Source organism: Tamandua tetradactyla, chromosome 5 (assembly GCF_023851605.1).
Source record: "Tamandua tetradactyla isolate mTamTet1 chromosome 5, mTamTet1.pri, whole genome shotgun sequence".
Classification (NCBI taxonomy): Eukaryota; Metazoa; Chordata; class Mammalia; order Pilosa; family Myrmecophagidae; genus Tamandua; species Tamandua tetradactyla.
The window spans coordinates 18,398,631-18,413,208 of NC_135331.1; the positions used below are offsets into that span (position 1 = coordinate 18,398,631).

The 14,578-nt window shown below is 46.3% G+C and overlaps 1 protein-coding gene and 1 non-coding gene across 2 annotated transcripts in view; both read right to left on the bottom strand.

The window, feature by feature from the left end:
* Positions 1-11,004, bottom strand: part of VSIG10 (V-set and immunoglobulin domain containing 10) — a 58,088-nt gene extending 47,084 nt beyond the window's left edge. Inside the window, exons 1-2 of the mRNA XM_077159947.1 lie at positions 10,900-11,004; positions 3,123-3,404 (exon numbers count right to left, since the gene is read on the bottom strand). Of these exons, the coding sequence (XP_077016062.1) occupies positions 3,123-3,404; positions 10,900-10,978 (361 nt within the window). The 5' untranslated portion in view covers positions 10,979-11,004. The remainder of the gene's footprint in view (positions 1-3,122; positions 3,405-10,899) is intronic.
* On the bottom strand, positions 3,608-3,678 carry TRNAG-GCC (transfer RNA glycine (anticodon GCC)). Its single transcript has one exon. It is a non-coding gene; the product is annotated as a tRNA-Gly (tRNA).
* Positions 11,005-14,578: the final 3,574 nt, after the last annotated feature.

Genomic DNA, 14,578 nt, shown 5'->3' on the forward strand with positions numbered 1-14,578 from the left:
GCCACTCAGCAATAGCACATCTCCCTAAAAAAAGCAGTTGAATCAAACCGAGGCCATCTTCTCAAATCTTCTACAGGAAAACGAGGGCCAGGTTCCAATCTGAGAGGCCAGTCCCTCCACTCTGGTCACTGTCTGGTGGCCAGAGGGCTCTGGAATTTGTCCAGTTTCCTTCTAGATTGGGAGCAAGGACTGAGACCCGGGAGGAGCTCCATTCCTGCTCCCAGCTCCAAACATTTCTCCTGCATGTGAAACCAGAGGGAGTGTGTGTTCTGTTTTCACAAACGAGTCCTGTACCAGTTAAGGACACACCCCCCACATTCACATTTCAAGTGGAGAGGTACCCCAACCAAGAACTGCACCCCGGTAACTCCAGCGTGTTCAGGGTTTCCCCTCAAGGAGTGCAAAGTACTATTTGAGTTTGGTGATATTTTGAAAAGTTCAAGTTCACTTTCACTGTAAGAATGCCATGCATTTATCTCCCCACAGAGCAATAATGAAAGCTAATACTGATCCTTCCTCCAATAAACTTAGCCAATGATTAATAAGTCAGGGTCAGATCGAGTCGTCATAAACGGGACAGTGGTGATAAAAATTTTAAAAAGAACACCAAAAGTTGCAATTCAACCTCATTCCTGGTGAATGTGGAAATTATTTCCTGTCAAGATTGACATGAAGGAATTATTAATGACCATTCAGCAGCTGGAACGAGGGAGGTCTTGGAGGGACTTGCCTTGAGCTCACAGTGGCAGCCATAGTTGGGCCAAGATGCGAGGCATTTTTGGAAATAAAATCCTCATTCGTGCCTATCCATTCAGCAACTCCTCTGTGGCCTTTCCAGACGCAGAAACATGGGTTCCATAAGCCTTGAGTGTTGGTGGAGACCTCAGATACTGTGCCAGTTTGAAAATACTGTTTACACCCAGAAAAGACATGTTCTTCAATTGTTATTTGATATTGCTGGGTGGGAGCTTTTTGATTATCCATGGAGATATGACCCGCCCAACTGTGGGTGGCAACTTTTGATTAGATGGTTTCCGTGGAAATGTGCTTCCACCCACTCAAGGGCTGCTTACTGGAGCCCTTTAAGAGGGAACTATTTTGGAAAGAACCAACGGAGGCCATGACGGCCAGAAATTTTTGGAGATGCAGAGGGAAACGTCCCCGGGGAAGCCTTATGAAATGAGGAGGAGAGAAAGCTAGCAGACGTCACCATGTGCCCTCCCAGTTGAGAGAGAAACTCTGAACTTCATCAGCTCTTTCTTTGGAGTTAAGGTATCATTCTCTGGATGCCTCAATTTGGACATTTTCACGGCCTTAGAACTGTAAACTTGCAACTTAATATTCCCTTTTCAAAAGCCATTCCATTTCTGGTATGTTGCATTCCAGCAGCTTACAAACTAAAAGAGATACCATCCAGAAATCTAGAAGTGTCCTGGAGGCCTCTTTTAACTTTATCCCCCACGTCCAGTCTACCAGCAAATCCTGTTGGTCTCCCTTCGAAATACTTGTTTGAATCTGTGCATTTTCTCCCCTCAACACCATTGCTACCACGCTGATTCTGGCCGCCAATGCCTCTCACCTCCAATTGGCTTCTCTGCTTTTACTTTATCAGCCCGTCGGGAGACCACATACACACAATCTCCGCATGAAATCAGACGATGCCACACGCCTGCTCCAAAATCCAGGAGTTTCTCCAGCACCTAGAATAAAACCCCAACTCCTTACCAGTCCTGCCACTGCGCTCTGTCCCTTCTTCCCAGACCTCAAACCCCCCCTCCCTCCTTCTCACTCACAGGGCTTCCCCCACACCACCCCCTACCCCCAAATGCACTCTGCTTGTCCCACCTTGCACCAGCTGTTGGCTCTGAATGAAATACTCCTTCTTCTAATCTTTCCACCTGGCTCCCACTGATCGTTCAGCTCAAAGGTCACCACCACCAAAAGCTCTTCTATGACCCTCCTGTCATTGCAGAGAATCACATCTCCCCAACTCCCTTCTCTGCACAGCACCTATCACTCTGATATTGCCTTATTTGTTCACTTGCTTATTGTCTGTCTTTCCCCACTCGAATGTCAGCCCCGTGAGGGTCAGAAACTCATCTGCCTCGTTCACTCCCAGGTCCCAGGGCCTAGAGCAGGTCCTGGCATGAAGCTGGCTCGCAAGAAATATGTACGGACTGAAGGAATGAGTTCATTCTTCATTTTACAACTAAAGAAACTTGGGTCTGGAGCAGGAAATCACCACACACACTTCTGCTAAGCCACACACCCCAGATTAGGATGTGGCTGTCCCTCAAAACCAGTGCCAGCAAACTCCCTCTGGAAAGAGCCAGAGAGTAAATATTTTAAGCTTTGCAGACCATACGATCTCGGATGCTGCTGCTACAGCACAAAAGCAGCCTAAGACAATATGTAAAGGAACGAGAGTGACTTTATTTAGAGACACTGACATGTGAACTCCATATCCTTTTTGAGTGTCACCAGTATTACTCTTCTTTCTATTTTTTTTCCAGCTGCTGAAAAATGTAAAAAATATTCCTGGTTAGTAGGCTGCACACAAACAGGTGGCAGGCCGGATGTGGCCCACAGAGCAGGCCCTGCTCTAAACTCATACTCTCATGACAGACGCTACAGCACAAGAGCCCTCTATCTGAAGAGGAATAGGATGTATTATTACCCCCGTGGAACAGATAAAGAAAACTGAAGCTCAGAGACATTAAGCTACTTAGTCAAGGGATGTAGAATTAAGTGGCAGCGATTGAATTTGGGCAGCCTGACTCCATTACGTTATACTCTGATTTTCTTGCGTAAGAAAAATGATATTAACGATGGAAGGCCAGAAACAGCGAGCTAAAAATAATACCCAACCCCTATGCCAGGAGCCGCAGGCACTTTATACAGAATAACTGGTATATTCTTCATGGCAATTCTATGCAGCAAAAATTCTTCTCATGCCCATTTTACAGGTAAGGAAATGTGGACGCAGGAGTGGCGCAGCTTGTTAAGTGGCAGAGCCAGAAGAGAAAATCAGCTTGTCCGACTTTGAAGCCCATGCACTTGACTGTGCCCAGATTCAAGGTCTTAGTGCCTCGCCAACCCCAGCCCCCGTCCACCCCACTTACTGGCCACCTGCAGCCACACTTGGAACCCCCGGGTCTCGTTCAGGACCTCCTGGCAGGTGTAGTTCCCCTCATCCTGCAGGCTCAGCCCCGCGATGTGCAGGGAGCTGGCATTCACCAGCGAGAAGCGCGGCTCAGCTGGCAGGAGGCTGGAATTGGAGGACAGGAGGAAGACAGGCTTGGAGTCATTCCAGTACCAAGTCACCGGGCCCCTTGGTCCTGAGATGCTGCCGCAGTGCAGAGTGATGTTCTCATGGACTTCTCCCACGACGACGGCTTCCAAGTCTACGTAAGGAAACACAAGGCTGTTACTACCTTTCTTGACCATCGAATGACCTTTTTTGTACAGACCTTTTGCATTAGGATCTTTTTTTTTTTGTATGCTGCAAGGTGGGGTCACATTTCATTATTTTTCCACGTGACTATCCTGTTATTGCAGCACCATTTGTTTGAATTTTTGCCTTATTTGTTTGTTTGTTTTGGGGAAGTGCATGGACTGGGGATCGAACCCAGGTCTCCCGCATGGCAGGCGAGAATTCTACCACTGAACTATCCTTGCACCCCCATGCATTAGGATCTTTAAATATCAGGTATGTGTTTTTAAGATAAAATAACACACGGGGCACCACCCTGTTGGGATCATGAATAGTGCCTGGCCTGAATAAACTTATGGCAGATTGCAAACATAGCCTCAATTATTCACCCCTCCACTCCCTTCTCCATGTCACTTTGCAGTACCCTCCCACCCTGACTCTGGGACTTGGCCATGTCACTTGCTTTAGTCAGTGAGATGTTAGCTAGTATGACATAAGCAGAGGCTTTAAAAAGCACTTGAATAATTGGGCTTGCTCACCCTTGCCTTCTGCTATCATAAGAAGGACATGCTCAGGTTAGGTCCCAGGGGCAGGATGAAAAACAAATGGGACAGACCCAAATTGTCCCCATCACTCCAGCTGACACCATTCTAGATCAGCCTTTAGCCAGTCAATCCCCAGACATGTGATTGGGCCCAAGCAAGATTTACTGACCACACCACACCTCTGAACAATAATCACTTATTGTCATGTGTTCTGAGATTTAGTGGTCATTTGTTATGAAGCATTATTATGGCAGTCAATAACTGATGCAGAACCCAAGTGATTTTATTTCCCTAGAAATCCAGAAGGGGTAGAAGGAAGAGAGTCTTAGCTTTGTTCCTTCTTTCCTGCTGCTCTCTCTCTCTCTCTCTCTCTCTCTCTCTCTCTCTCTCTGCATCTGAGGTTCAAATGAATCTGGAGTTAAAGCTCTCTCAGCAGCTTCATGCAGAAATTGGCTCATAGTAGTGAACTAGGTACTGGGGATTCAATGGTGGACAAAAGAGGTCTCCAGGAGTTTATAGTCTACTGGGGAAAACAGGCAATAAGGTGGCAATTACAATGCCATGGGATAAACACCATGATGAGGCCTCAGAGAAGGGGTTCCTAGGCCCACCTAGGGTGAATGGCAGAGAAGCCTTCCTCCAGGAAGCCACAATGAGATCTGATAAAGGAATTAAAATGGTACCCTTGAAAATAACTAAGACAAAAGAAGGCAGTAATGGAAGAATAGAGGAAAAAAGATATGACACATAGAAAACAAATAGCAAAGTAGAAGACATAAATCCTACATTATATGTCATTACATCAAATATAAATGGATTAAACTGTCCAACCAAAGGGAAGGGATTGGCAGAAAGGATTTAAAAAAAAACAAAATATGATTGTACTACATGCTATCTACAAGAGAGATACTTTAGATTCAAAGACACAATAGGCTGAAAGTAAAAGGAATGAGTAAGGTATACCATGTAAATGGTAACCAAAAAAGAGATGGAGTGGCTATACTAATATCAGACATAATAAACATTAAGGCAAAAATTGTTATGAGAAACAAACAGGTTTTAGACAGGTAAAGGATGGGTGGTTGGGTTTCCTACAGAGGGAACAGCAGGTTCATGAGCCCTGAAAGAAGTGACCTGACGTCCAGTGGTTCTCAAAAGTGTGGTCCCTGGACCAGCAGCATCTGCATCACTGGTGGCATGTTTGAAATCAAATTCTCAAACCCCAGCCCAGACCTACTAGATCAGATTAGAAATTCTGGGATGGAGGGAGGGAGGCACACACAACAGTCTGTTTTAACAATTTTCCAGGGGATTCTGACGTAGGCTAAAGTTTGAGAACCACTGATTATGAAAACCACCTTAAGCTCTCATTAGCATTTGTGGTAGGCTGAACTATGTACCACAGCTTAACATCGTCATGTGATGGGCGCCAGAGATGCAAGCTCAAGAACCCCAAAGATCGCAGCAAGCTGGCACCTGAACGCTACAGACTCTGGAGAGAAAGCACGGCCTTGCCAACGCCGTGATTTAGGACTTCTGCCCACCCATTACGTGGTGCATCATGGCTGCTCTGACAGGCTAAGACAGCACGCCAGGATTAGCTGGAAGGGTTGCTTTATGGTGTGTGTAAGACTAACCGGGGTTAAGGGCAACTGATCTGGTGTAAAGCTGTCACCAGGTACGAGGAAGCAAATAAAGTCCAGTTTACTAAGAAGTAGCACAATATCCCACCAACCTCCTAAGATCAAAGCCCAAATATAGAGAGGCCACAGGGACACGAATAATAGACAACACTGTTAGAAGTATTTTATTCATGCTCTCATGATTGATACATGAGAAAAGTATGGTCCAAAGAGTGAAAGTGGCTAGCCCAAGATCCTATAGTAGGAAGGTGGCAGGAGTGGGATTAGAAAGTAGATTTCCTGCTACCCTTCAAACCTCCAGTGGAAAGAAATCAGTGCTCTTTCTACCACACCAGAAGTTTTCAAAGTATGTGAAGATATTGAGGATTTCTGTGAGATGGTATTTTATCTGAAAATAAACTGCCTTCAATAAATGGTACAACTGGGTATCTGCATGCAAAAAAAATGTTACTAGACCTTTCCCTTACACCATATACAAAAATGGACTCAAAATGGTACTAGATCTAAATGTAAGAGTTAGAACTATAAAACTCTTAGAAGAAAACGAAGAAGTAAATTTTTATGAAACTGGTTAGACAACAGTTTCTTAGATGACACCAAAAGTATAAACAACAAAAGAAAAAACAGGTATCCTGAACTTTGTCAAAATTGAAAACTTTTGTGCTTCCAAGCACGCCCTCAAGAAGGTGAAAATGCAACCCAGAGAACGGAAGAAAAATACCTGCAAATGATATATCTGATAAGGGACTTCTATCCAGAATATATAAAGAACTCAAACTCAACAATAAAAAAGACAAATATAAAATTTTAAAAAGAGGAAAGAATTAGAATAGATAATTCTCTAAAGAAGATATACAAGACCAATAAGCACATGAAAAGATGCACAACATCATTAGTTATGAAGGGAATGCAAATCAAGACCACAATGAGATACCTCTTCACACCCATAGGACAGCCAAAATTAAAAAGACAGATACTAACAAGTGGTGAGAAGGAGGGAGAGAAACTGGAACCCACATGCATTGCTGGTGGATTTTAAAATGATGCAGCAACTTTAAAAAACAGTTTGGCAATTCCTCAAAAAGTTAAACATAGTGACCACATGGCCCAGAAAATCCACTCCTAGGTGTAAACCCAAGAGAAATCAAAGCATTGCCCACTCAAAAACTTATCTACAAATGTTAATAACAGCCTTATTCGTAATAGCCAAAAGGTGGAAACAACCAAATATCCACCAAGATTGGAAAAATAAACAAAATGCATAAATTCATACAACAGTATATAATTCAGCAATAAAAAGAAATGGATTATTAATACACATTACCAAATGGATGAATCTTGAGAACATAATGCTAAGTGAAGAAGCCAGACACAAAAGGCCACATAGTATGATTCCATTTATATAAAATGTACAGAATAGGTAAATCTGTAGAGACAGAAAATAGATTAATGGCTATCCAGGGTTGGGAGAAGTGAGGGAAAAGGGGGAGAATAGGGAATATAGGGTTTTTTTTTACATGATGAAAATGTTCTGGAACCAGACAGTTATGATGTTGCACATCCTTGTTAATATACCAAAAACCACTGAACTCTAGACTTTAAAAGGGTGAGTTTTTATGGTATGTAAATTATATCTCAAAAAAAGCTGTTATAAAAATAAGCAAACTGCCACTTGCCTCTGGAAATCTTTCCGAGTTATAAAGAGTCAACATTTTCTGCATTTGATACTTTTCTTGTTAAAAGGAGCTTCCTTTGCAAGATCTGAAGCCAGTCGGGAGCCACAGGAAGTTCTGACTCTCTCGCAATTTTGGCCCACCATTTCCAAAGACTTTATAGCCAGGCCAAGAGGGAAAAAATCTAAGCCACTTGTTGAAAGGCAGAGAATGTCATCGAATGCTAGAGATTCCAAAACTGCAAGAAACACCTTAAACAATCACTGAAAATACCAGGAGGGGATCTTTTATGAACAATTAGGTCTGGGAACCCACGTTCTCAGGTGGCAATTCCTGTTAACAAGATGACAATGAACTGTGCAGTTAACAATATTATGTGCACTCATAAGATCTGTAGACCTGTTTCTTTCCCAACTCCTTGGCAAAGGAATAAAGGAATGGTGGTTTTGAAAAGCCCTGGTGAGACTTTACTCTTGGAACTGGAGCTAACATTGTCTTTTCCTCCAAGAAATAGAATGCAATAATCACTAAAGAAACCATTTTAATTTCACTGCTCCTCTGGCTCTGCTCTCTCCATCCTTTTCTTTAACATTTTCTTTCACTGTGAAATACAACATATCTACAAAAAACCCCAATAAATTTCCAAGTACATTTTAACAGTTAGTTGTAAAACAGATTTCAAAGTTTTGTATAAGATACAGTTCCATATTTTCAGATTTTTCTTTCTAGCTGCTCCAAGACACTGATGACTAAAACAAAATATTAATATAATGAGTCAATAGTCATACTCATTTGTTACATCCTAACTTCTCTATTATAACACCTCCTTCTCCTTTGACCCTTCTACCAATCCTTGGGGATATTTGGGTTATGCCCATTCTAAGTTTTGTCTTGTTGAAAAGGGGTGTCGACAATATAGGAAAAGGGGACGGTACTGGCTGATGTTCTTGGAGAGACTGGCCCCTCTGGGTTTCAGGACTTATCTGGCGTAGGAACCATCTGAAGGTTTTAGGTTTCTGAAAAGTAAACTCAATGCATGCAACTTTTGTAGGATCTCAGATAGAGCTCTGGGTGTTCTTTAGGGTTAACAGGAATGATGTGGGCTGGGGTTTGGCATACTGTACCAATTAGCAATATCTAGCTGAAGCTTGCATAGGAGTAGCCTCCAGAATAGCCTCTTGACTCTATCTGAACTCTCTTAGCCATTGATATCTTATTTTGTTACAACAATTTCCCCCCTTTTAGTCAAGAAGGCCAAATGGTGTCAGGGCCAGGCTCATCCCTGGGAGTCATGTCCCATATAGGGGGAAGGTAATGATTTTACTTGCAGAGTTTCTCTATTCTCTTTAACTACTGAAGCTGAAGGTGACCTTATAGATCGATCATCCTGTCCCGAGATGTGGCTGCTGGGAGTGCTGATCTGAAGACTGAGGATGAGCCCGGGCTCAGTGGAAAAAGAACGTGGTCTTGGATGGACAAGGAAGGGGTGGCCCTTGGGTGCACTGGCTCTATCCCTGATACTCCTATACTCACTTGTTGGTGAGAAAATGGACGTTTGAGAAGTTTATGTGATTTAAGGTCCTACACACATCACTGGCAGGTCTGGGACTGTCCTTCAGGTGTCAAATGCTTTGGGTCACAGGTTTAACTCTGGTCTCCCACACAATGGGGACAGGATAAGACAGGACAAGAAGATAAACCAGAGTGACAGTTTGTGCCACTAGAAGTTGCCCACATGGTATCCAGACCCCATCCTTAAATTCAGAATACAGAACAAAGAAGGAAGCGATATAAAGGACTGTTTTCCAAGCTGCCCTTGTATTATCTTTTGTAGACTTGGGATTATACTCAAACATTTTTGTTGTCCTTGAAGTTTTTCCCAGGTATCCAAGTTGACAAGAGGAGGCACAAACTTTGCCTGGAGTTAAGTCACAGCACAAAGACTCATTTTCCCCCCAAGAAGATTGCAAACATGAAAAGCAAACAACAAAAATACTCTATGCTCAGGAAGCCCCCGGCTCAATACACCAAGTAAACGGGGCCTGGGCATAAAAACAACTGGGCGCCCAGTGCAGACCAGACCCCTGTGTCACAGGTGACAGCCAGCCACCCAGGAATGATGATATCAGCCCAGGGGTCTGATGTCCCACAGCCCCTGATGCTCACAGTGCATGAAACACTACACACAGCTGGGGAGAAGGGACTACTTGGCATTTGAGGACATGACCTTAAATGTCCTCGGCCAATTGTGAACTGTCCTTTCTCATCCTCTCCCCACACCCCCACACCCCCACCCCCAGCACTAAGTCAAATGCCTGGAGGGGCCAGAGGAGAGCCACAGACACTCACAATGTGGGTTCAAGTGCCCTAGATGAAAGGGGTGAGCCGTGTTCAGTTCCAGATAAGAAAGCAGGCCCAAAGCTGCCAGATCTGATTTTTCCGTATAAACTGAAAATCTAAATTACGGGAATTTTACTGTTTTTAAAACAAAGAGTTTAAAACAAAAACCGTTTAAAAACAAAACAAAATTTGAAATTGTGAGAGCTTTGGGTACTTGCTACTAGGAAGCTCAAGGCACATTTTTTTTTTTAAATTAGAGAACTTGTAGGTTTGCAGAAAACCTACATAAATATCATGCATAAAACACAGTTCCCACTCAGGGAGCATTTTACAAGCCATTTCCAGGCGCTTCCAAGAGGAGAGCTGCTAGATGTGCTGAACTGGGAAATACGGAAGCTCCCATGCCTCATGCGTTTTGGAGAACTAGGCTGCTCCTGGCTCCACGAACTGTCCCTCCACTCCAGTCCCGGAGCGGCTTGTCACTCCCCTGCACACAGCAGGGGGGCATCAACTGGTGAATTCAATTCAGTTTTTTTTTCAATCAGATTTTTGTAAGCCACACCCTCTGTTTTTTTTTTTGGTGGTGGTGGTGGTGGGGTTTTTTTTTGGAAAAAAAAGGCGGAGTATAAATAAAGTATTTAAGATCTTTTCCCAATCATTTCAAGCGTCAGGGAAGCATTTTTTAAGCCTGAAGTTATTTTCAAATAAAAAGTTTTGTTTTGTTTAAAAAAAGAGTGAAGGAGGAAGGAAAGTTTTTTTTAATGGCCTGGTCCCCACATGTCGGCATGTTAGGGCGTGCAGGGAAATCCACGGGTTACAGGTGTAAGGCGAGTTCAGCCTTGGGTAGAGGGAGGAGAGAAAAATAAAGAGGAAGCCCGGAGTTTGAGCACCAGCGAAGCAGGTAAAACCAGAACGCGAATTTAAACGTCCGACGCTTTATAAAACAACACTCACCCCCCACCCCCACCGCACCCCACCCCACCCCCGACGTGCGCCTCTTCATCTTTCCCACCATCTGTACACAAGCCCTTTGCAGCTCGCCGGCAGCCCACCCCACGCGGATCAGAACGTCTCGCCCTCCATCGAGCGCCCGGGAAAATTCCTTCCTGCACGGGGGCCGGGCTGCGGGCAGGAAACCCGGGCTCTCCAGGGCGGTTCGGGGCAGGATGGGGTGGAGCCGGGGGGCAGTAGGCTCCTGGCTCTCCCCAGCCCGCCCGTCGCCTGGGAAAACTCTCAACTCTTCCCTCCAGATCCCGGTTTCTTACCTGCGGCGACCCAGCGGGCCAGGAGCGCCCCGAGGCAGGCCAGGAGCCGGGGTTCGTGCGCCCGGACGCCCGCAGCCATCTCGCCCCTGGCCCCGGCAGGGGCCCCCCGCCGCCCCCACCCCCAGGAAACGCGGCGGGCTCCGGCTGGGTGTGTGTGTGTGTGTGTGTGCTGGGACTCCGGGGGTACCAAGCGCTCCTCCCAGGTCGTCGGAGCTCCCAGGAAGGATGCTGGGGCTGCGCCCGGGGTCCGGGGCTGGGGAGCCGCGGGTGTCAGCTGCGCTCGGCCGCGGGCGAGGATTCGGTCTCCCGGGCGCCCGGGCCAGGGTGGGAGGGCGCCCCTGCCCCCTCCGCGCCGCGGCCCACTCCCGCCCGCGGAAAACAACAGCAGCGGGGCTGCCCCCCCTCCACGCCTCCCATCCAGGCGGGAGCCCGACTTCCTCTACCTTGGCCCGGGAGGAGGGCTTTACGCGGAGGCCGCGCGCCCCGCCGAGGCCGGCCCGGCCGGGGGAGGAGCTGGTCCCTCCCCGAGGCCAATCCGCTGCCTCCCGCCGGCCGCTCCCAGCTCCGCGGGGACCGCAGCCTCGGGCCGCGGGGTCCAGTAGGGCCGGACGGCGCCCCCCAAAGCCCGGCCGCGCGCTCCGGCTGCAGACCCTGGAGGAGCGTCCGGAGCCCGCGGAGCTGGCTGCCCCGATGCGGACTTCGGGGTCCCCCCCGCACCCCGGGCTCTCCGCTGAGCCCTCCTGGGGCTTGGCAGTTCTCCCTGGCGCCCGCGAGAAAGACGATCCCGCAAAGCTTGCGGCTAAAAGCAGTCCCGAGACTCCAGTTCACTGGCCGAGACCACACAGTGGCAGCCTCGGAGTCAGCGGATTTGCTGCTCCTCGAGAGGGTTTTCGTTTTTTCCTCTTTTAAATGCCCCCACCCACGCGGGCTGGCTGAAGGCTGCATTCCCAGGCTAAGCCTCCTCCCTTGGCACGCCCCCACCCCATCCCTCTGGCCCACGGAAAACACAACCTCAGGAAGAGCACACAAACTTCAAACAGCCCTAGAGAAACTTCCTCCTTAAAAAAATGCAATCAGGACCGTAAAATATCCGTAGATTGCAAGAGGTAAATTGTCTAACAGTCTTTCAACTGTCCAGTAGGTGTAAAATTTTCACCATAAAATGTTAGATTAAAAAAAAAGGTGCATTTAAGAACATGACTCCTTTCTTTCCCAAAGGCCTCTCATTCAAACACGTCTTCCATGACAAAATCCCCTTAAAACTCAAACACAAAAAAAGGGTTTTCTTGATGAACTGAGGCATGAAAGCTGGACAGCTCTTGCTTTTCCCCTCTGTTGGCTCTTTGTGCCCCATGATTTTAACCCTTCAGCTAGCTCTTTGATAGTTTCCCGCTCTTTCCCTTCCCCCTGAGTTGTTTCCCCCTAAATTTCATTATTAAAATTTGTAAAAATACAGAAAAGTTAGAAAAACTTTACAGTGAACAGCTACCACCTACATCCTTCAATTCTTAATGTTTTGCTTATTTGCTTTATCAGATATCTGTTTATCTGGCTGCCTACTTAGCCATTCATTAGCCATGTGAGCTTTTGATGCATTTCAAAGTTGCAGACCCCTTCATCCTTAAATACTTCAGTATGCACATCTTTAATCAGAATTATAGTACACACACACACACATATATATACTATATTTATATACCATGAAACGCACAACTCTACAAATCTACTGAATGTTCTTTGCTTTTTCCTACAACTTGCTTTCTTTTCTTTCTACTTCATGTTTGGAAAGTTTTCCATCTCCTCACTAGGGAGGACCTGCTTTAACTTCAAGTCCCTCGGCTTTTCTGGTAAACACCTCACATCCTCACTGGAAGTAAAGAAACTATAAGTAAAACCAACCCTTGGCAAGTCTGCAGCTGGGGGCGTTCTCTGGAACTTTCCGCATCCCTCCTGGTGCCTGGCACAGGGACTACACTGAGCCAGACCCTCCTACGTATTTGCAGAGTCTGTGTGCAGTTCTTACGTCCGGTTCTGCACTCCCAGAAGGCTTGACCTCCTTCGGGGTGTTTAACAACACTGATTAATGCCACGGCACATTTGGATGGCTGGGCCCTTTTCCAAAACCACTTCAGAGGCTTCATAAGGCTGGGCCCTCTATACAACCTGGAATGGTCTGAAAGGACGTATGTACCCTAGAAAAGCCATGTTTTAATCCTAATCCTGTTTTGTAAAGGCAGCCGTTTATTCTAATCCCTAGTCAGCATTGTATGCTTCAAACTGTAATTAGATCATCTCCCTGGAGATGTGATTTAATCAAGAGTGGTTGTTAAACTGGATTAGGTGACAACATGTCTTTGCCCATTTGGGTGGTTCTTGATAAGTTCCTGAAGTCCTATAAAAAAGGAAACATTTTGGAGAATGGGACCGATTTAGAGAGAGCAGATCAGAATAAGGTGGCCAGGAGAAGCAGAGTCCACCAGCCAGCAACCTTTAGAGATGAAGAAGGAAAGTGCCTCCCAGGGAGCTTCATGAAACAGGAAGCCAGGAGAAGTAGCTAGTAGATGACTCCGTGCTCGCCATGTGCCCTTCCAGATGAGAGAGAAACCCTGACTGTGTTCGCCACGTGCCTTCTCACCTGAGAGAAACCCTAAACTTCATCGGCCTTCTTGAACCAAGGTATTTTTCCCTGGATGCCTTTGATTGGACATTTCTATAGACATGTAATTGGGACATTTTCTGGGCCTTAGAACTGTAAACTAGCAACTTTTTAAATTCCCCTTTTTAAAAGCCATTTCGTTTCTGGTATATTGCATTCAGGCAGCTAGCAAACTAGAACACATACCCTTGCACCTAAGGAACCATTCAATCCTATTTTATAAGGGAGGAGCCTGCAGCCCAGAGAGATTAAGCTCTAAATCCCACGGCTGACTAGTGGTAAAGCCAGAGCTGGAACCCTCATCTGTCTGACTCCAAGTCCAGCCCAATAAGATCCCAACCTTGTCACATACACAAAAGCTGCCAGGGCCCAGGGAATGTGGGTCTGCTGCTTTGGGTGTCACCAGACCAACAGACACGGGCCTCCCCCTTAAGTCCAGGCTAGGAGTGTTGCCACCACTGAGCCTGGGACCGAGCTGCACAGGAAACACCCGCCCTCTGTGGTTTAGTTACAAGCTTGGGCAGCGGCTCCAAGACAGTGGCTCTGTCAGGACATGCCCAGCCCTGATGCCCAGTCCCATTTCCGGCTGCTCTGGGCAGTACAATGTGCCCTGCTGTTTTTTGTGGTTTTTTTTTTTTTTTTTTTTGGCATGGGCAGGCACTGGGAATCGAACCCGGGTCTCCGGCATGGCAGGCAGGAACTCTTCCTGCTAAGCCATCATGGCCTGCCCTGTGCCCTGCTGTTTTAACAACAACCCATGAGTTGAAGACTCACTGTGTGATCCCCAGCTAGACAGGGCCTTTCAGAGCCCTCTGTTTCCCTATCTGCAAAACAGAGCTAATATCCACTTCACAGGATTGTTGTGAAGATAAAGTGAGTTGACTTGTCCAAAGGGATCCAAGAAAGAATACGGATCTTATAGACCTAAGGCATCGTTTTGGAGACCATCATTTGAAATGCCATCAGGTAGGGCTCCTAAATCCCATCTTATGCTGAACCTGGGGCTCAAACACCTCTCTGGCC